Below are 22271 nucleotides of genomic sequence, written 5' to 3'. Positions count from 1 at the left end.
CAGCCCCGACCCCGCTCCGCCGCCGCCGCCGCCGCCTCCCCGCCCGCGCACCGGATCCGTTGGGCCCGATGATGGCCGTGAAGCGCCGGAAGGGCCCGATGATTTGCCGCCCCTTGTACGATTTGAAATTCTCGATCTCGATCAGCTTGAGAAAGCCCATTTCGGCCGCGGGGCAGAGACGCGAGGGAACTCCGGGCCCGGCAGGGACACGGGCCGACGCCGCCCCGGCCACAACCTCCAGGCCCCGCGCCGGACCACGCCAGAACGCGAGCGCCCAAACCTCGCGAGGACTCGGCGCCCGGCCTGCTCCCAATCCGCGGGTCCCACCTCCTTGGGAAAGCCGACAGCTGATAGGGCGCTATGGCCCCTCGGGGTTGGCATACGCGGCTCCTCCCTCTTCCCGAGGCGCTCCCGCCCTGCCGGCCCTTTTCTTTTGGCTGATAGGTTCCTCCGCTTCTCAATTTGCATAAATCGACGCGGAATTCAGAACAGGCTGGCTTGTTGGCATAGCAACCAGGAGGCCGCAAACTTCTGGAGAGAGAAGGTGAGAGCGGGACAGCGGTTGGGAGGTCTAGGGCGCTAATTGATATGATATGATATGATATGATATGATATGATATGATATGATATGATATGATATGATATGATATGATATGATATGCGCACACACGCCGCACATCCTCCAGCACTTCACGGATGAAAATAGGGACATCCTAAGGAAAAGCGGGACATTCTGGGATCAAATCAGAAAGCAGAACAGCTTCTCTAAATCGGGGAGGTCCCTGGAAAATAGGGACACTTGGAGGGTCTGCACACTGCTTTTTCCCCTGACAGGGACTCAAGGCAGTTTATTGATAAAAACACGAACTGCTAAAAACATGGGGGGGGGGGGAATAGTTAAAAAACAATAGAACACTGATAAAATTAAAACTGTATATAAAATCTATTGAAACCATACAAATAACTACAATAAAACAGCACAGCACCAGCCAGGGTCAGCCCAAAACATTTTGGTGCCTAGAGGTAAAAAAGGTAAAGGATCCCTAACAGTTAAGTCCAGTCGCGAATGACTCTGGGGTTGCGGCGCTCATCTCACTTTACTGGCCGAAGGAGGCAATGTTTGTCTGCAGACAGTTTTTCCAGGTCATGTGGCCAGCATGGCTAAGCTGCTTCTGGCGAACCAGAGCAGTGCACAGAAACGCCGTTTACCTTCCTGCCGGAGTGGTACCTATTTATCTACTTGCACTTTGACGTGCTTTCAAACTACTAGGTTGGCAGGAGCTAGGACTGAACAGTGGGAGCTCACCCCGTCACAGGGATTTGAACCGCCGACCTTCCGATCAGCAAACCCTAGGCTTAGTGGTTTAGACCACACCGCCACCCGCGTCCCTTATTGGTACCTAAAGTGGACCCCAAGTAGTGCCTCCATTCCCCACCAGGGAGGAAGGGAAAAGTGAATTGTTTTCAACATTTTGCTTTGTTGGGGGATTGAAATAAAGGCAGTCTTGTGTTAGAACACTGGAGAAGACAGCAATCACTAGATCACCTTTAGGAAACCTCTGGCTTATAAGGTTGTTTCCTCCAAACCACAAAATGTGGGAAGTAGAGATATGGTCTTCCATGGGGAACTTGATCATGCAGGCAATCCCTGCCACAATCAGCTTTGCCAGTCATATGCTCAATGCTTGAGAAGCACTGAGCAGAGGCCTTGCAAAGTGCTTCGCACTGAAGTTTCAACGCAACTAGCTGGCTGCCATGCACTTGGGAAACGCTTCCCAAGTGCTTTGACAGGTGGACAGAGCAACCCACCTGTCAAGCTTGGTCCATGCGGTGGGGACAGATAAGAATCTGGCCCGCCTGGCTGAAAAGGTTTCCCAGCGCTAAACTAGGCAGATCTGATGTTGGAGAAAAGCTTATTCCATGCTTATCCAAGACCTATCTGCAAATTGTTCCAGAATAGATAGACAGGCCTAGGTATCTATTCCCACCACTCAGATAAGATTAGTTAGCAATGGGATGGAGCTGGGTCTGCTTTAAAAACTTAAAAACTTAAATCTCTCTTCCTCTGACAAGAAAACACAACCCTCAGTTACAGGTGCAAAGATGTATAAAGTGGACATCCAGCCAGATATAAAAGAGGCAGCTGCCATTGAAGCCCGCAGGAACCGGGAGAAGCAAAGACAGAGCCGCATCTTTAATGCTCGCTATCGCACGATGGGGGTGAGACATGGAGGGCTTATAGAGCCATGTTTTCTTAGGAGGACTGCCTTGATTTCAAAGTTCTGGGAAGGACTCCTTAACTATCCCTCAGAACTGAGATACCTGTAGGAAGTAATCCCTGTGCACAGACATCTTAACCTGAACACTCCTTTCTAAATTTACTCAGCTTTCAGCTTGTCAGCTTGTTCAGTGAGACATAGCAAGAGGTCATTTATTGGGGATGTGGGCTAGGCTTTGGGCAGTTAATATGCTGCCTTCTAGATGTTTTGAACTTCAACTCCCTTCATCCCTGACTAATTGCTATGCTGGCTGGAGATAATGGGAGCTGTAGTCCAAAAATCTTAAGGGCATCTGGACTATACATTAATCACTTTGAGAGAGCCAGTGTGGTACAGTGGTTAGTGTCAGACTAGGAACTGGTTCAAATCCCCACTTGGCCATGAAACTCACTTAGGGACCTTACTGCCTCTTAGCCTAACCTAACTCACAGGTTTGTTGTGAGGCTTAGTTGAGATGGGGAAGAACCATGAACCACCTTGAGCTCCTTAGAGAAAGAGGTGGGATATAAATGCAATAAATAATTGATTCATAGGAAGTGATTCATAAATACAAGAATAAACTCTCAGCAAAAAATCTCGTGAATAAGGTTCCAACTTCAGGGGTTGAAGTATTATGAGTGAAAGCAAGGACTGTTCTGTAATTCCATTATTACAGGCATCATTTACAGATGACAAGTGTTCATCTCAGTGTTTCACGTAATAGATTACTCCTGATCACTCCTCAGGAGCACCTATATTTCATGGTCTAGATGCTCAATGGTTGTATATTCTATATATGCAGGCCAAAAGCTTAAACCTTAAGCCTTAAAAGCATCAGATCTGTTAGAAAGATAGGATAATTGATAGCAAAGGGGACAGAGGCACTTAAGGCAGCTTACAGCAAAAAATAAAGCAAGTAAAAATATTGAAGCATAACCACACACAAAAAGCCAGGATAGCAGATAAAAAAATAACCAAAAGCAGCAGGAAATTAGGTAAAACCAGACCCTATTCTGTTGCATCAGTTGGTGGTAGGACATGTAGCAGGTCCTACCAGAGGAGCTGTGAGAACAGGCAGACTAATGTGGTAGCGGGTGGTCCTTCTTTATCCTAAGCCATTTGGGGCTTTAAATGTAAAAACAGCATTTTGACTTGAGCCCAGTAATGAACCAGAAATCAGCAAAGCTGGTACAGAAAGATAGAAGCCAAATAGTTCTGGTCAGCAGCATCAAAGCTATATTCTAAACTAGCTGACATGAAATAGGAGAGCTTATGCCATTGCATCTTTCAGGTTCCTGCATGTTCTTTGTTGTCTTTATTTGAGAGGACAGCATGCAAAATCCTGCATTCTGTTTGCTTCTGAAACAGCCACATCCGATGCAGCAATTAACTTGTAATGTCACTTTTAAGGTGGATGTGGAAGGTTTGAAGACCCAGGTGGAAGAGCGAAAACTCAGAGAAATTGCAGAGAAACGACGTGATGAAGCTTTCGGTAAGTGTTTCTGCTCCATTTCGCTGTGAAGTCATTTATCTCACTTGTCCCCGGGCATTGGTCTGGGGCCTGAGCAAGTCAGTTTCCCCAACAGTTAAATTCAAATGAAAGAAAGTGCAGGAGGTCGGGCAGAATGAAATGCATCAACCTCAGCGGGGTTTGCATTTTTAAAAATATATCCACTCTTTTGATCGTATCAAACAGGCAGCTTCATAGTTTAATTTTAAATCTGGCAGCTTGAATCTACGTCTTTCTTTAAGATCTGTTAATATTTTAAATTTAATCCTTGGTTTTTTCCCCGCCAGATAAATTTTGATAACCCTCTTTGCCATTATTTGAATTACCTCACATTACCAATAATCGGTATACAGTGGTACCTCGGGTTAAGTACTTAATTCATTCCGGATGTCCGTTCTTAATCTGAAACTGTTCTTAACCTGAAGCACCACTTTAACTAATGGGGCCTCCTGCTGCTGCCGCACCGCCAGAGCACGATTTCTGTTCTCATCCTGAAGCAAAGTTCTTAACCCAAGGTACTATTTCTGGGTTAGCGGAGTCTGTAACCTGAAGCGTATGTGTCAGGGGCTCAGGAGCAGAAGCACAGGGAAGAGGGGAGATGGAGAGCGAAGGGGAAGAATCTGAGGGCAGCGTAGGGGAAGATGACAGTGGCCCGAGAGATTCCATGAGCCTCCCCAGCGAATCGGAAGATTCACAGAAGGGGGCTCCGATGGCCAGGGCAAGGGGGGTCCCGGGAGGGACGCACCAGAAGCTAGGGGCCAGCAGCGACTCCCAAAGCAGCAGCTGGAGATCGGGACCAGTTTCCCCACCAGAGCGTAGCGGGGGGGAAGAGCCCCATGTGTCAGGGCAGGCTTCCCCTCCAGTGGGGAGAGAAGATGAGTCAGGGCTGACCACGCCCCTATCGCTGAGTGAGGGAACGGAGGGGAAGTCAGATCCAGCTAGCCCCCCCGAAGGGGGAAGCAGTGACAGGAGCAGTGTAACGGTCAGGAGGAAGGTGGCCGGGTGGGCGCGCGCGCCAAGTTCAAATGTACAGGCGCGCGGGACAGCAGGGAGCTCGGATTGGGAGCCAGGTCCTAAAGCACGCCGGAGGGAGGGGGAAGAATCCGGGGACTCTTCAGCATCAGAAGAGTCCAGAAAGGGCAACACCCCGGCGGGCAGACGGACCCAGAGGAGGAGAGAACAACGGAAGAGGTGGAGTAAGGCTAGAGTCTTAAACTGGTGTCTAGGGGGAGGAGACTCAGACGGAGCTTCGGCGGTCTAGGGTTTAAGACGTAGAGCTGCGCGCTACGGCTTTGGAATGGAAACTGAACTTCAATAAAGACTTTTGTATATAACCACGACCTGGCGTTGGTCCTCTGTGAGCTGGGACCTTGGGCAGCTCTGAAGCACCACTTTAACTAATGGGGCCTCCTGCTGCTGCCGCACCGCCAGAGCACGATTTCTGTTCTCATCCTGAAGCAAAGTTCTTAACCCAAGGTACTATTTCTGGGTTAGCGGAGTCTGTAACCTGAAGCGTATGTAACCTGAAGCATATTGTCAGAGCTGCCCAAGGTCCCAGCTCACAAAGGACCAACGCCAGTTCTTGCTATATACAAAAGTCTTTATTAAGGTTCAGTTTCCATTTCAAAGCCGCGGCGTGCAGCTCTACGTCTCAACCCTAGACCGCTGAAGCTCCATCTGAATCTCCTCCCCCTCGACACCAGTTTAAGACTCTAGCCTTACTCCACCCCTTCCGTTGTTCTCTCCTCCTCTGGGTCCGTCTGCCCGCCGGGGTGTTGCCCTTTCTGGACTCTTCTGATGCTGAAGAGTCCCCGGATTCTTCCCCCTGCCTCCGGCGTGCTTTAGGACCTGGCTCCCAATCCGACCGCCCTGCTGTCCCGCGCGCCTGTACATTTGAACTTGGCGCGCGCGCCCACCCGGCCACCTTCCTCCTGACCGTTACACTGCTCCTGTCACTGCTTCCCCCTTCGGGGGGGTTGGCTGGGTCTGACTTCCCCTCCGTTCCCTCACTCAGCGATAGAGGCGTGGTCAGCCCTGCCTCATCTTCTCTTCCCACTGGAGGGGAAGCCGGCCCTGACGCATGGGACTCTTCCCCCCCGCTATGCCCTGGTGGGGAAGCTGGTGCCGATCTCCAGCTGCTGCTTTGGGAGTCGCCGCTGGCCCCTTGCTTCTGGTGCGTCCTTCCCGGGACCCCCCTTGCCCTGGCCATCGGTGCCCCCTTCTGGGAATCTTCCGAATCGCTGGAGAAGCTCATGGAATCTCTCGGCCCACTGTCATACTCCCCTACGCTGCCCTTGGATTGTTCCCCTTCGCTCTCCGCTCTCTCTCTCCCCTGTGCCTCTGCTCCTGAACCCCTGACACATATCCCCCCCTCGAAGCCCCCCTTCCCCCCTCCCCCTCTTCGGATGCGGGTTCTGGGTGCTCCAGTGTTGTGGGGGTGAGTGCGGGATACAGTTCTTCCCCTCTGGTGTGCAGCTGGCCGGCTGGGTCCGGCCAGTCCGGAATGGGCTCGTCGACGTTGATCTCTGCTTCCATCTCTCTGCAGCTGTGCTCGAACCCAGGATCCTCCCCCAACACGTCCATGTCCGTCTCCCCCCCCGGTCGCCTCGGGGGATGCTGCCTGCCAAGGCCCCTTCAGCAGTTCCCTGCTCCACCCCACCTCCGGTTGATCGTCCCACCAATAAGAGCGGTCTGTAACAGACCCCGAGAGTGATCCCTCCGGGGAGCGTGTGTCGGGTGCTGGTTCCTCATCTGATGAGAACCCCTGGAACGTGCTGGCTGAAAGTGTGGGTGTGAAAAGATATTCGTCGAAATAATCTGCCGGCATAGGTCTGTGTGGGAAGAGTGCATGGAACTCGTCTTTGAGGTAGTGCTCCTCCACCACGTAGTACGGTACCCAGCTGTTGGCGCTGGCCGGGGTACCTTCCCTGGCGAGGAGATATTCAACCCCCTCTTCCCCCCATCTCGAGTCCAAAATCTCCATGACCTCGTTGAGTGGCCCTGCTCTCGGTGACCCCCCCCCGTTGGCGATTTGCGGGGTGGGTCTGGTGCGTTCCCTGGTGCCTGGAACCTGTGGGGTTCCTTGTAGGGTGTGAGCACTGATCTATGAAAGACCTGGTGCATTCTGGAGCCCTCCGGGAGTGTCAACCGGAAGGCTACCGGATTGATCTGTGCCTCGACTTGGTAAGGCCCTAGCTGTTTGTGTCTGAGCTTCTTCTTAGCTAACGTCCTGGCCGGCACTGCCTGGGCTGCTAACCAGACCCAGTCCCCAACTGGATGTCTTCCCCGACTCTCCTGTGCCTGTCTTCCTGCACCTTGTATGCTTGCTTTGCTAGTTCTAAATTCCTTCGGAGCTGCTCGTGGACCTCCCGCAATTCCTCTGCCCAAGCCTCTGCTCCCTGTGTGTCCCCCTCCTCCACTTTTTCTAATCCCGGGAAGGTTCTGGGATGCCGTCCATTATTGGCGAAGAACGGTGTCACCCCCGTGGACACGTGCTTCGTGTTGTTGTAGGCAAACTCGGCCAGCGGTAGATAGTCCACCCAGGTCGAGGGCTGTTGATTCGCGTAGCATCTCAGGTACTGCTGCATGATGGCGTTGACCCTCTCCGCTTGTCCGTTGGTCTGCGGGTGGCGAGCCGACGCTAAGTTGATCTTGACGTTCAGGATGCCCAGCAGCTTCTGTCAAAAGCTCGAGATGAATTGACGACCCCGGTCGGACCGGATGGACCGCGGTATTCCGTGAACCTTGAAGACGGGGTCTATGAACAGCTTGGCTGTCTGTTCCGCTGTGGCCACCTTCGCGCAAGGAATGAAATGCACCATCTTGGTGAACAGGTCTACGACCACGAGTACCGCTGTTTTGCCTCGCGAACTGGGCAGATCTGTGACAAAGTCCAGGGCCACTTTCTCCCACGGTCCGAGCGGCGTCTGTAGTGGTTCCAACAGTCCCGCCGGCGGCCTGTGTACTGGTTTGGCCCTTTGGCATGTGTCACACCTAGTGACGTAATCCGCGACTTCTCCCCTCATCTTGGGCCACCAAAAGTCTCTGGCTACTAATTCCGCCGTCTTGTCCTTGCCGAAATGCCCAGCGCTGGGCGCGTCGTGTAACTGCTGCAGCACTTTCGCGCGGAGGTCGTCTCCCGGCACGTAGAGGGCCCCTTTGCAGATGAGCAGTCCGTCGCGTATCTGGAACTCGTCATCCTTCGCAGTGCCTCTTCGCACCTCCTCCATCTTGGATTGTGCGAACGAATCCACCTGCAGCGCGCGACGTACCGCGTCCAGGTCCACGATAGCTGAAGCGCACGCCCACGCTTTCGGTGCGAAAATGTGCTTGGCCGCCACCGGTGCCGCTTCCTCGAGATACTGCGGCTTCCTGGATAGCGCATCCGCCATGACGTTGTTGTCTCCCGGGATGTATTCTATCCTGAAGTCGAAATCCGCAAAGAACTCCGCCCAGCGGACGTGTCTCTGGTTCAGGAACCGCGCCGTGCGCCAGTACTCCAGGTTCTTATGGTCCGTGCGGACCTGCACCGTGCGTTTGGCCCCGATGAGGAAGTGCCGCCATGCTTTGAAGGCTGCATGAATGGCCAGCAACTCCCTGTCCCAGATGGTGTAGTTCTGTTCTGACTTGCTGAGTTTTCTGGAGTAGAATGCGCACGGCCTCCAGTCCCCTCGCGGATCTTGCTGCAGCAGGACCGCCCCCACCGCTCTGTCCGAGGCGTCCGTCTCAACCCTCATTGGTTTGCTGGGGTTGACGTGTAGCAGCTGTTCTTCGGACGCGAAGAGACGCTTGAGTCTCTGAAAGGACTGCTCCGCCTGGTCCGTCCAGGTGAACTTCTTCTTGGAGCTGAGGGTGTCCGTGATGGCTGCCGTCTCCATCGTGAACCCCTTGATGAACTTGCGATAAAAGTTGGCGAAGCCGACGAACTTCTGGACCTCCTTCCGATTGCGCGGGCTCTTCCAGTCCAACACCGATCGGACCTTGGTGCTGTCCATGGCGAGTCCCTTGTCGGACAGCTTGTAGCCCAGGAAATCCACCTCCGTCATGTCAAACTGGCATTTCTCCAGTTTGGCGTAAAGTCTGTGCTCCCGTAGTCTCTGCAGGACTTCCTTGACGACTCTCTCGTGAGCCTCCTGCGATTCCGAGAAAATCAGGATGTCGTCTAGGAAGCAGACGCACTTCTTGTAGAGGAGTCCCGCTAGCACGTGGTGCATGAAGGCTTGGAAACAATGGGAGCCATTTTGTAAACCAAATGGCATAACTCGGTATTCATAGGTGCCCAAAGGCGTAAACATGGCTGTCTTCCACTCATCGCCCTCCCGCACACGTATGAGGTTGTACGCTCCTCGAAGATCCAGCTTGGTGAAGATGCGTCCCTTCCTCACCGTCGCGAGTAGGTCGTCGATCTTGGGCACGGGGAATGCCGTGGGCTTCGTCCTCGAATTTATGACCCTGTAATCAACTACAAGCCTCTTTTGGGGCGTGTCTTTTTTCTTCACGAAAAACACGGGACTGCCCCCCACTGCTTTGGATTCTTGGATGAATCCCCGCTTCAAGTTGTGATCTATGAACTCCCTGAGTTCTTGCAGTTCGTCCTCAGACATGGAATACAGTTTCCCAGTCGGCAGCGTCGCCCCCGGCAGGAGGTCAATCTTGCAGTCGTAGGACCTGTGGGGAGGCAGCTTGTCCGCTTCCTTTTCGCAGAAGACCTCTAAAAACGCCTTGTACTTGTGGGGTACCGCTTGCAGCATGCCTAAGTGTAGCTGCGGGTCTTCTTCCTGCCCCTCGTCCTCCTGGCTAGTCAGGATGCAGTGTTCTGCGCAGTAGGAGGAGCAGAAGGTCAATTGACGCTGGTACCATGCTAATGCCGGGCTGTGCCTGTGCAGCCAACTCATGCCTAATACTATGGGTGTGTCTGACAGGTGGGTGACATTGAAGCTGATGACTTCCCGGTGATTTCCAATGCGCATCACCATTGGCGGCGTTTGCTGTACCACCTGTCCTCCCAGCAATTCTCTTCCATCGACCGTGACTACTTTCAGGGGCATCGTGGCTGGCAGGAGCGCTATGCTATGTTGCTTGATGAAATCCGCTCCTATAAAGTCTGCATTACTACCAGAGTCAATGGTAATGGGCACTTCCATAGTTAGTCCATTGGGTAGCTGGAGCGATGCAGTGAGTTGCACCACCGGTTTGGGCGGGAGTGGGTCTGTAGGCTGTAAAATCTCTGGGGACTGCTTCACTGACTCGCCTGGCTGGGCCCCAGTGCCTCTGCCTCCAGCCAGGCTTCGTCGTTTCCCTGTAGTTGTTGCTCCTGCTGAACTGTTCCTTTTACTGTTGCTGAGGCTGCAGTGTGCTTTTGGAGCCTCTGGGGGCACTCCTTGGCCATGTGCTGTGCACTGTCGCAGATGTAACACTTCCTGCTCCCTCTAGGAGGCTTTGCCTTTACTGCTCCTGGTGTTTGGGCTCTGGTCGCTGTCTGAGCCCTGGCACCACCTATCTCCATCGGCTCTTCTCCCCCACCCAGTGGAGGCGTGGACTGGGCGCGCGCTGTCTCTCTGGGTAGGAAAGGAGTTGATCTGGCTGGTGTGCGTCCCAAACGTCCGTCATCCTTGCTCCAAGGACGTTCTTCCAGACGCACCCCTATCGCCAGCGCTCTTTGGACGACTTCCGTGGTGCTGTTAGGTCTCTCCCCCCTCGCAATTTCATCCTTCACAGCCCCATTCAGCCCCTCCCAGAACAGGTCTCGGACGGCAGCTGAGTCTTTCTCCCAGCCCAGCGCATTTACCAACGCAAGAAAGCGGGAGTGATATTGTCTCACAGTGGCTTTCCCCTGCTTCAACCCATGCATTTCCCTCCTGGCCACATCCACATCAACCGTTGATTTAAAACAAGCGTCCATAGCCTTGATAAAAGCTGTAGAATCTTTGAGGGCGGGGTCATCTTCGCGCCATAAATTCCGCAGCCACGATTTAGCCTCCCCATGCAGGTCAGTTAATATGAACCCCACTTTCTCCTCCTCATCTCTAAAGTCTTTCCGAAGCAAATTGAGCGCGTAAACTATGTCTGCTCTGAAGTTAGGATACTGCTGCAGGTTCCCGTCGAAATGGGATACGATGCTGCCCCCCCTCTTCCCGAGGCCAATCCCCTCCGGCTTGGGAGCTGGCAGCCCCTCCTTGCTCAAACGTTCCCACCTGGTTTGCAGATCCTGGCAGAACGCTACTGCTTCCTCCTCTCTCTTTCTGGATGCTGCTACTTCCATGGAAAGCCTCGTGACTGCTTCTTGCAGGGCTGTCACTTTCTCCTCTGTAGCCATCCTTCCCGATCTTCGTGAGCTCGCAAAACACCAAGTTTTGCCCCTCGCTGCGCCAACTCACGCTGCGAAGGTTTTTTTGAGATGGAGCTTACTGTCAGAGCTGCCCAAGGTCCCAGCTCACAAAGGACCAACGCCAGTTCTTGCTATATACAAAAGTCTTTATTAAGGTTCAGTTTCCATTTCAAAGCCGCGGCGTGCAGCTCTACGTCTCAACCCTAAACCGCTGAAGCTCCATCTGAATCTCCTCCCCCTCGACACCAGTTCAAGACCCTAGCCTTGCTCCACCTCCTCCTCTGCTCCTTTCTCCTCTGGGTCCTTCTGCCCTCTGGGGTGTTGCCCTTTCTGGACTCTTCTGATGCTGATTCCCCGGATTCTTCCCCCTGTTTCCGGCGTGCTTTAGGACCTGGCTCCCAATCCGACCTCCCTGCTGTCCCGCGCTCCTGTACATTTGAACTTGGCGCGTGCGCCCAGCCGGCAACCTTCCCCCTGACCGTTACACTGCTCCTGTCACTGCTTCCCCCTTCGGGGGGGTTGGCTGGGTCTGACTTCCCCTCCGTTCCCTCACTCAGCGATAGGGGCGTGGTCAGCCCTGCCTCATCTTCTCTCCCCACTGGAGGGGAAGCCGGCCCTGACGCATGGGACTCTTCCCCCCCGCTACGCCCTGGTGGGGAAGCTGGTGCCGATCTCCAGCTGCTGCTTTGGGAGTCGCCGCTGGCCCCTTGCTTCTGGTGCGTCCTTCCCGGGACCCCCCTTGCCCTGGCCATCGGTGCCCCCTTCTGGGAATCTTCCGAATCGCTGGAGAAGCTCATGGAATCTCTCGGCCCACTGTCATACTCCCCTACGCTGCCCTCGGATTGTTCCCCTTCGCTCTCCACTCTCTCTCTCCCCTGTGCCTCTGCTCCTGAACCCCTGACACATATGTAACCCGAGATACCACTGTAATCTAAACTATAAACAGCATATTCAGTAATACATTTGTCTTAATAGCTGAAACTCTTCCTAATAGTGAGATTTTCATCCTTCCCCATCTTGCTAAGTCTTGTTTTACCTTGTTCCATACTTTAACATAGTTATTCTGAAAAAGTGATGTGTTTTATTTGTTAACCAAATACTCAAATATTTCACCCTTTTCTCCACTCTAATGTCCATTTAATCATCATCATCATTTTATTATTTATACCCCTGCCACACTGGGCAGCTTACAGTACATATAAAAACATAGTAAAACCTCAAATATTCAAAACCTCCTGATACAGGGCTGCCTTCAGAGGTTTCTAAAAGTCAGATAGTTGTTCATTTCCTTAACAACAAATGACAGGACATTCCACAGAGAGGGTGCCACTGCCGAGAAGGCCCTCTGCCTGGTTCCCTGTAACTTTACTTCTTGGAGTGAGGGAACCAGCAGAAGACCCTCAGAGGACCTCAGTGTCCAAGCTGAATGATGGGGGTGGAGACGCTCCTTCAGGTATACAGGACCAACATTTTTAATTTTTCTTGGAAACATACTGGGAGCCAGTGAAGATCCTTTAGGACCAGTGTTATATGGTCCTGGTGGCCACTCCCAGTCACCAGCCTAGCTGCCACATTCTATATTAGTTGTAGTTTAAAGATCAGCACCAACACTTTGAATTATGCTTGGAAACATACTGGGAGTCAATGTTGGTCCTTCAGGACTGGTGTTATATGGTCAGGGCGGCCACATTCTGGATTAGTTGTAGTTTTCAGGTCACCTTCAAAGGTAGCCCCATGTAGAGCACATTGCAGTAGTCCAAGCAGGATATGCACCACTCTGGGAAGACAGTCTGCGGGCAGGTAGGGTCTCAGCCTGCGTACCAGATGGAGCTGGTAAGCAGCTGCCCTGGACACAGAATTGACCTGCGCCTCCATGGACAGCTGTTAGTCGAAAATGACTCCCAGGCTGCACACCTGGCCCTTCAGGGGCACAGTTACCCCATTCAGACCAGGGAGTCCCCCACAACCACTCCCTGCCCCCCCCAAACAGTACTTCTGTATTGTCAGGATTCAATCTGTTAGCTGCCATCCATCTTCCAACTGCCTCCAGGCATTCACACAGGACATTCACCACCTTCTGATTTGAAAGAGAGGTAGAGCTGGGTATCATCTGCTGTCAGGGACTGGGCAGAGGAGGAGTGGTGGAGACAGCCTCCCCATCCCGACCCTCCCAGGGAGGAGGAAGAGGAAGACAGTATAGATTTGCAGCAGGGGTTTGAGGGAGGTTGCAGCTCAGAGGCAATGAGGGGGAAAGTTGGGAAATCATGGGAGAGCCAGAGCAACACCTGGCTGACACACTGTCATTAGAAAACATTCCAGACCCTCCATCTCCCAGAACCCAGTGAGCCTTACAGGTAGGAGAGCAAAGAACTCAAAGACAGAGGACACGTAGCAGCACCCGTAGAAGAGGTGATGATGTTGATGAATGAGGAAGTGGGAGAGATGGGGTGTGTGGAGATTCACTTGGGACAACACCATTATCCAAGAGGCTGGGTAGCCTCTCTCTGTAAAGATTGAAATAAAAAAGGACTGTTAGATACTTTCCCTTGTTTTTATACTTTCCTGGGCAACCAGCCAGGAGCCACTGACAGTATCTTGACATCTGCATACTGGTGAACACCCACCCAAATTCCCTGATGATCTCTCCCAGCGTTTTCATATAGATGATGAAAAGCATGGGGGAGAGGACAGAGCCCTGAGGCACCTCACAAGTGAGAGCCCAGGAGTCTGAACATTCATCCCCCAACACCACTTCCTGGGCACGACCCAAGAGGTACTAGCGGAACCACTGTATAACAGTGCCCCCAGCTCCCAGCCCCTCTAGACCAGCGGTCCTCAACCTTTTTCAGCCGGGGGCCGGTTCACTGTCCCTCAGTCCTTGTGGGGGCTGGACTATATTTTGGAAAAACATATGAATGAATTCCTATGCACACTGCACATATTGTATTTGTAGTACACAAAAAACAGGAAAAAATAAATTCTTTAAAATGAAGAATGATTTTAATCAACATAAAACTTATAAGTATTTCATTGGGAAGTTTGGGCCTGCTTTTAGCTAACAAGATAGTTAATATCTGAATGATGAATTATGGTACTGTCAGGTGTTAAACTCACTGGCATCAATTTTGGTATACCTGCAGAAATGTAGCCTGAACATGACTGTCTTCCTATGTTGGAACTCAGTGCGTGTTTCTTTTACCATGACACTGGATTTTCTGATGGTGCATCAAATTGATTCTGTGTCACACAGGTAAATGTTTTGGTAAATTTACACAAACTGATGTTCTAAATATGTTGAGCTCTAACCTGTGTTTGGTCCAATTCAGAAGAGTTTCCACCACCAGCACTCTAGACATCTCCACGATTGTTTCATCACCCTCAGCTCTGGGGAAAACCACAGGGCTGTCCAGGCTCCATGTAATCGGAGAGGGCACTTCAGAGCCAAACAGTCGATAGCCCTGGTTAACTCCGCATTCCAGTGGGCCACCAGGCTGAGAGGCCATCAACATGGGATAAAACATCCCCTAGCACTCCTGTTCAAATCCATTAAGTGGCAGGGTTCATCTAAATCAGTCTTACCTCCCTGCGGAGGGGAAGGTTCGCAGAGAAGTCTAGTTGCACCAGGAAGTGATTCGACCATGGCATTTCTTTTTTTTCCACTTTTACTTAGTGTCAAATCACCCACATTTCACAGAGGTGAACACCAGGTCTAAGGCATGTCTGTGGCTAGAATATGCACTCAGAAAACTGGGTCTTCCCAATAGGATGCCTGGTGTCAGCTAATTACTTCCAAAAATCACTGCAAGCCCCCCTCCCCACCCACATGACCTGGGTTGCTGTCTGTATGAGAAACCTGGCAGACAAGCAGCGGCAGGAACAGGCCCATCTGCCAGGTCCAACCAAGTCTCTGTTACAAATGCAAAGTCAATTCCTCTATCCACGATTAAGTCATGGATGGCCGTAGTCTTGTGGATCATTGACCTGGCATTGCACAGCAACACCTTAAGGTCATGTGGGTCTCCCTTGTTGATTCCGGTATCCTTCTGGTCATGACCTGACCCAGAGGCAGGGATAGCCTTCAAACAATGACTAAACCTGCCTCCTCAGTAATGACATGGTCTGGTCCTAGCACAACTCCTCCTCCTATCAGTGATCACTGAGATTGGGTGTACATCTACCCAGTGGAACCTGCCCCAGCCATTCTGTTAACTTGGGCCCACTCCCAGGCAGCCCTGCCCTCCCCCTTAAAACAAAATAAGCAACTGAAAAAAGATACAGTACAATACAAGTAAAAACACTTTAAAACAACCCCAATACAAATAAAAATCCCATCCCCATTAAAATAATGACTTTAACACAAGGGGCTGGCCCACACCTTCATCCCACCCTCAAAGTGTGACACTCAAAGGGATGACCCCCCCCCCAGCAACTGCCCCAGCAGCCATCCACCCCCCTCTCAGCAGCAGCAGCAGCAGCAGCAGCAGGAGTCCTCCGAGTGGGGGGAGATGGCAGTCCCCAAGGAGGGACTGCAGGGGCAGGTAGGTGGAATTCAGGGCAAGCAGGCTTTGTAACGCTGCCCCAGCAGCTGGTTGATGCTCAACTGGAGCAGTAGCTGTTCCCACTGTGCCTGCCTGCCCAGGGACCTGGTCCCTGCAGAACTCTCTGCTATCCTCTTTGTTGCTGTAGCAGTAGCAGCAGTCCTCAGAGGAGGGGAGACAGCAGTCCCTCCCAAGACTGAACCCTCTTTCTCTTGATGTGTCAGATTTTTTGCTAGGATTTCAGTTTTGTCTTTGTTTATATAGAAAGGAACTAGGTCTCCAAATAGTTTTATCTCCCTTGATACTATCTTCATTTTATCCAAAGGATTATCAACAAATAATACCACATCATCTGCAAAAGCCCTAAGTTTGTATATCTGATGCCCAACTCGAACTCCAATTTCTTTGCTTTCTGCACATTTCCAAAATCAATATACCGTATTGGCCTGAATATAAGGCACACGTATTTTTCCAAATTCCGGCCATGAAAAGTTAAAGTGCGGCTTATATTTGCGACCTTACTGCACGGCTCCCCCCCCCCCCGGAAGCAGCCCAGGAGCATGAGGCAAGGGCGCGCAGCTTGCCTGCCGCTCCCAAGCCTCCCCCTGGTGCTGGTTTGCTGAGGTAGTGCCAGGAGGCGGTAATGCCGGGAGGCGGCTTGCATCTGCAAATAAGCCTTGAATTTTAAAGGTGTGTCTCATTTGCGGGTGCGTCTAATATTTGGGCCAATACGGTAAACAATAATGGTGATAATGGACATCCTTGTCTTGTTCCCTTTATATCTCCAGGTTTGTCAGTCAGTTCTTTTTCATGAGGCAGACAGAGCAACGACTAACAGCATCCTGTGCTGTTCTTATGCAGATGCAGATCGGGTGCAGTGCGACAAGATTGCACAAATGCTGGAAGAAGAGGAGCGCCAACGGAAAAAGCAGCTTCACCAGGCTGTCTTGGATTTTCGCGAGCGGGAGCAACAGCCCTCCATGCGCCGGGAGTGGGACATCCATGACCCAGAGGCGGCACGCAAAGGCCACCCAGCCCGCGTGAGTGACGATGACCCTCGCTGTGGCCCTTCTAGCATGCAGCGCTTTGCTGGTGAGGACCTGAATGCGAACGCTCGGCAAAAACTTCTAAAGGAGCAGAACAAACGCATCCTGGAGGAGCAGAGAAGTGAACGGGAGAAGGACCTTGCTGACCGTAAATATGCTGGTATGTTCAGGATGGGGTGTGTGAAATGCCCTCGAGATCCTTTGCTTGGGGACACAGGAGTGCGAAGCTGGTGTTGTGTGGGAGGAGGCCATGCAGCTACTGTGGTTGACAAAGGAATGTGGAGAATAACATCTAGCTAGTCCCAGCATTGGCCCTGCCCAAGACACTCAAGTGCCTCAGGTGGAGTAAATCATTCTGCACACCCAGTTTCCCTGCGACATACTTGGCCTCAGTTCTGGGTGAAAATGTAGAACTGCAAGCTTTATTTGTTTCCCTTAAGCTCTTCTTAAGACCGTTTGTATTACTCAGAAGTTGGAAATGAAGGAACTCCTGCATTTTCTACAAGCATTTCCATGCGTTACTTTGCTATGTATTTTATGACTTTAAATTCCTGCTGGGGTTCTCTCACCAAAGAGTTCTTGCCCCAAAACTGGGTCTTGGCATCCAAGAATTCTCCCATTCATATTTTTGGCACCAACAAGATTTACCCAACTGGAATACCAGTTTTGCTCTTAAGGAATGATTATATGTAGCTGCATAACATAGAGCTGGAAGTCCTTTTATTTTCTTCTTCTTCATCTTTCTTTAGGTTTCTTTTCCTTTTCTCTCATTTTCTCATTCTTTAAGTTTCTCCTTTCCTTTTCTTTCTTCTGACTTTGTTCTTTTAGACTAAGTAGCTGTTTTATCTCAGTATATTATAGAAATATACTTTGTAATGGGTGTATATTTTTGTATAAGTATCAATATATATTTTTGCTTTTTTAAAAAAAAGATTTACCCAACTGGACTGATAAGTTGGAGGTGAATCTTTAAGAACAGTCTTTCCCAAAGTGGGTGATACCACCCCTGGGGAGCGCTGGAACGATTCAGAGGGGTGATAGTAGCCTCAGGCGCAATGGGGGGGCACTGAATAAAAATAAGGGCACGGTGGGTATGTAATGACACTTACCGCCAGGTTGGGTGCTGTTGCGTGATGGCGACAATGCCTCCCTTGGACCCAGTGGTCCTGCTGGAGGCGGGGGTTTTCCCAGGCTTGGGTGAACACTTTTCAGCTTCACCCAGTCCTGGGAAACTTGCTTGCCTATTTACAACATCTTTATTTACTATGTTGTAGGGTGTAGGTGGGGACGCAGGTGGCGCTGTGGGTTAAAGCCTCAGCGCCTAGGGCTTGCCGATCGAAAGGTCGGCGGTTCGAATCCCTGCGGCGGGGTGCGCTCCCGCTGCTCGGTCCCAGCGCCTGCCAACCTAGCAGTTCGAAAGCACCTCTGGGTGCAAGTAGATAAATAGGGACCGCTTACCAGCGGGAAGGTAAACGGCGTTTCCGTGTGCGGCTCTGGCTCGCCAGAGCAGCGATGTCACGCTGGCCACGTGACCCGGAAGTGTCTCCGGACAGCGCTGGCCCCTGGCCTCTTAAGTGAGATGGGCGCACAACCCCAGAGTCTGTCAAGACTGGCCCGTACGGGCAGGGGTACCTTTACCTTTACCTTTAGGGTGTAGGTAGAAATCAACACACACAATTTTGTGAACAATTTATTTCATTGCACTGGAAACATTTTCTTTCTTATCTTTATTGTGCCTGACACAGACCCCCCCCCCCCCGATGCCAATCCATGGATCCCATGTTAAGAACCCCTGTTCTAGATAGAGGCATAGTAGTCAACTAACTCTCTGGTGTATGTTTCTTGGCCAGGTGTGTGCTAGTACTGTTCAAAAGTGAGCACAGACCAGCACAATCGGCACATACACAACCACGGATCCCCGTGCTATTTTTGGCACCACAAGGAGGCAGGGCAGGCTGGTGCATGCAGTATCTTGGAATGATTGGGAATTGCCTGTCCTACTATAGGGCTGATCCCCTGCTTTGACATGGCCTTCTCATGTTCTGCTGTTAGCTCAGTGGTACGCTGTTAAGTTAGAGCACTGGCTTGTCTAGTCAACAACAGGTGCTAATGCAAGCAGTGACCATGTTTCTCCTTGACCAGTCTTCCACTGTTGGAACTGGAGAAGGAAGTCATCACTTAACTTACTACCAGCATCACAAGCCCTACTGAAACAGTTTGGAGCTGCAAAGCAACACAGATGTGTCTGTCTCCCATTCTGCTACTCTTATGCCATTCCAAATCTACTGCCTCACTTTGCCTTATGGGAGGATCAGGTGTGTGTGTACATAGCTTGACTGCATGCCAGAACACCTGCTTTCCTTGTAGACAGCCTGGAGGACAAAAAGAGGATAGAGCTGGACCTACGAGCCCTGGAACTGGCACGTTTGGAGGAAGAGTGTCGCAAGGCCAAAGCCATGGCAATAGCTGACTTTAATCGAGCCCAGGTACCATCTTCCTATATTAATTAGCTATTCATCTGCATCGTTCTTCAACCTCCAGATGTTTTGGACTCCCAACTTCCATCATCCCTGATCACTGGGCATGCTGACCGGGGCTAGTGGAAGTTGTAGTGCACACATGTGGTGAGTACCAAGTTGGGAAAGGCTGGGCTAGAAAGACATGAGCACAAGGCTTTAGATGCAACAGCTTCCCATCTACTCCTTTCCCAAACCAGGCTGCAGAGGTTGCTGAGCAGCAGCGTCTGGCCCAGCAGCGTGAGCAGGACAATAACTATGCAGAAATCTACAACCACCTGACAGGTGACCTCCTGACAGAAAACCCTGACATCGCCAAAAGCCTTGTGGGCCCACACCGTGTGATCACAGACCGCTGGAAGGGGATGACCTCTGCAGAAGTGGAGGCTGTGCGGAAAGCACAGGAGCAGCAGTGTAAGGAGAAGCAGGCAAGTGGCGGCATAGCTGATGCTGCAGCAAGAAAGCTTGTGAGTTACACAAGTTCCTTCGTAACTAATTCAACTAAGAGGATGTCCAGAAAATGATGGGAATGTGCTGACATGGGCAATACAGATGAGTAGGTAGGTCTTTGCATAATATGCAAGGTGTGTGTACACTAGGTGGCAATCCATTACCTGTCCAGAGCACAGTGGAGCTAAGTAACATGGAATGCTTTCCCTTGTAAGCTCAAGAATGGTCCATTATGTAGGAGAGAAGAGAGCAGCAGGTACATTGGCCTAAGCACAGCCCTTATCTCTGTATTTTAAGAGCATTTTCCTTATTGTGGGATTCAACTAAGTTATTGCATGCATGGAATGAGGGCCACACACGCGGTGGGACCCCATCAACCCCCTAAATCTGCTTTGGAGAGTTGGAGGAACCCCCAAAGTAGGTTTAGGGGGCACACAGGGGAAGGAGATGGGAAGTCCTGTTGCGCAAGCAGACCTTGTTCTGTGCACACCCACCCCACTTGGTGCTATGTTGAATTCCTCTGTTATGCTTTGGGGGGGGGGTTTACAAAATTTTGGATGGTGTTTCTTTCCCAGATGAAAGATCAGAGTCTTATCTTTCCATCCTTCTGAGCTTCTAATGGTACTTTCCTATGCCAGTAGGAAGTGACAGATGTAGGCAGCTGGAATGTTACAAAGGTTCTGTTTCCCTCTCAATATATATATAAAATATAAATCACAGTTCAAAATACAAAATATAAATCACAGTTCAGCTTTTACATTGCTTAACTCAAGAACACCTTACAACAGCCCTGTAAGGGAGGACAGTACCAACTCCATATTAACATTTGAGGGGGTTTGGTAACGGTTGAGAGACCAGTGGCTTGTGAGCTTGTAGCAAGAGTAGAGATTTTACCCAGGGGTGAAATAGTTTTCACTTCTATCAGCCGCATTATGCCTGAGCCTATTCTCTCCCACTCTATTAGAGGCTGCGGGAAGAAGAGCAGCAGCAGGAGGCTGAATGGGACCGGCAGCGGGAGTTGGCTGGCCGTGCCGCCATGGAGATGGAGCAGCAGGAGCAGAATTTCCGCCAGCAGCTGAGGAAGAGCCTGGATGCCTACAACCAGGATCTGGCGGATGCACAGAAGTCAAAGTGAGTAGGCCAAGGATGAAAGATTCCTCCCTGCCCCCGGAAGCTGGAAATGAGGCACCCTCCTCAGGTAGAGAATTGCAGGTACCCTGAAGGACAGGCTGAGCTTTGTCTAGAAGCACCACCACCTGCACTCAATGCCTTTCTTCCCCCTAATCCTTACTACTCTTTGTTGTGATCCAGAGGTGAGGGAGATGCATTAGGCACATATTCAGAGGCATTTTCATCTTTTCTTCCTAGGTTACATCCTGCTACTGAAAACAGACGCCAAGGCTGACTCTTCCTTGGCACTAATGAAGTGACAAACATTTCCACTGAACACACTTCTGTTCTTTGTTTTACAGTTTACAGTATATGGAGAAAGAGGTCTACTCCAATGTACCCACAGCCCAGTACCACTTGCAGTTTAACACTAGCAGCCGCTGACTGAAGCATAACAAACCCAGTTCCAAATCTGGCTGGAATGAAGGCTTTGCTTTCAGTAAAGTATTTTTTGTGCAGTATTTACAAAGGGAGTCATCTGCTGGCTGTAATGTAGAATTACAAGGACAAAGCAACTGATGTTTGTTAGACCAGAGTTTCCATGTTATTGCCTGAAGACCGCTCCACGTGGATGTCTATACCAGTGTAAAATGTTGCCCAACCACATGGCAAGCTACTTTGCATAAATGTCTTACCATATGATTGTTAAGTGAAGTGTAGAGTGAATCGGCTTCCCTAATGTGTGAATGGGTCCTCAGAGAATAGAATTAGAGTAAGGGGCTAGGGTGGTTTGTTTTGCACACACATCACAGAACAGAGTGCCTTAACAACAGAATGTGGAACTCCAAGGGAACATCTCTATACAGCTTTTCCTCAAGATCAGGTGCTAGTATTTCTGGGATCCGCAGGTGGTTTAGCTCAGAATGGTTTGCTTATCCACAACAGCCAAGAAATACAAGATCAAAGCCATCGGGGCAAACTGCACTGTCAGCTTCTTGCTCTCAACATTATTTTAAGAATTCATAAATTCTTAATATAAAATATCTAAGCAGTGAACAAGTGTATATAAAATACATTATGTTCTGAACAGCCTTGTGATCTTTGGATGAAGGGTGGTATACAAACATACACCTCATCATCATTGCCATACAATATAAAGTATAATAAAACCCCTTTATTGTATGTTAATGCCTGCAAGCTAAAAACAAATTCAGCAGGGCCTGACCATACTTGCTGGTGCTTGCAGTTATGCAGTAGCAAGACTAAGGCTGGAGTCCAGAAAGCCACTCTGCCCCCATAAGCTGCGGTTCTCAGCTTTCATGGGCAGCAACACTATCTGATTTCTGGATTATAAAACTCAGATACCAGACTTCTGTAGCCAGGAAAAGCTACAGAAGTCTGGTATCTGAGTTTTATAATTCAGAAACCAGAGAACAGGCAGGATAAACTGGTCGTGGTCATAGCCAGGGTATAGGACTTCACTGCCCCACACTAACATACTCCCCTCTAACTACCA

General features: G+C 50.8%; 2 protein-coding genes across 6 annotated transcripts in view; one reads left to right on the top strand and one right to left on the bottom strand.

Moving 5' to 3' along the window:
• SMC1A (structural maintenance of chromosomes 1A) overlaps nt 1-265 on the bottom strand; it is a 33981-nt gene extending 33716 nt beyond the window's left edge. The window contains exon 1 of the mRNA XM_079958671.1: nt 52-265. Within this exon, the coding sequence (XP_079814797.1) occupies nt 52-160 (109 nt within the window). The 5' untranslated portion in view covers nt 161-265. The remainder of the gene's footprint in view (nt 1-51) is intronic.
• Nucleotides 266-403: 138 nt separating this feature from the next.
• RIBC1 (RIB43A domain with coiled-coils 1) lies at nt 404-21464 on the top strand. Of its 5 annotated transcripts, none has more exons than XM_079958766.1 (8): nt 404-544; nt 2090-2220; nt 3669-3750; nt 16495-16839; nt 19047-19165; nt 19396-19662; nt 20610-20776; nt 21118-21464. In XM_079958766.1, exons 2-8 carry the CDS (start codon nt 2104-2106, stop codon nt 21197-21199), a joined length of 1179 nt encoding a protein of 392 aa, XP_079814892.1. In that variant the 5' UTR covers nt 404-544; nt 2090-2103; the 3' UTR covers nt 21200-21464. The 5 variants fall into 5 exon arrangements, with proteins under 5 accessions (XP_079814892.1, XP_079814896.1, XP_079814894.1 ...); XM_079958768.1 differs by having other exon boundaries at nt 405-544; nt 19396-19623; XM_079958767.1 differs by having other exon boundaries at nt 407-544; nt 2096-2220.
• Nucleotides 21465-22271: the final 807 nt, after the last annotated feature.

The sequence above is a fragment of the Podarcis cretensis genome (genome assembly GCF_951804945.1).
Source record: "Podarcis cretensis genome assembly, chromosome: 17".
Lineage (NCBI taxonomy): Eukaryota > Metazoa > Chordata > Lepidosauria > Squamata > Lacertidae > Podarcis > Podarcis cretensis.
Note: the sequence above shows the minus strand (reverse complement) of the source record. Positions and strands in the feature narration are given on the sequence as shown.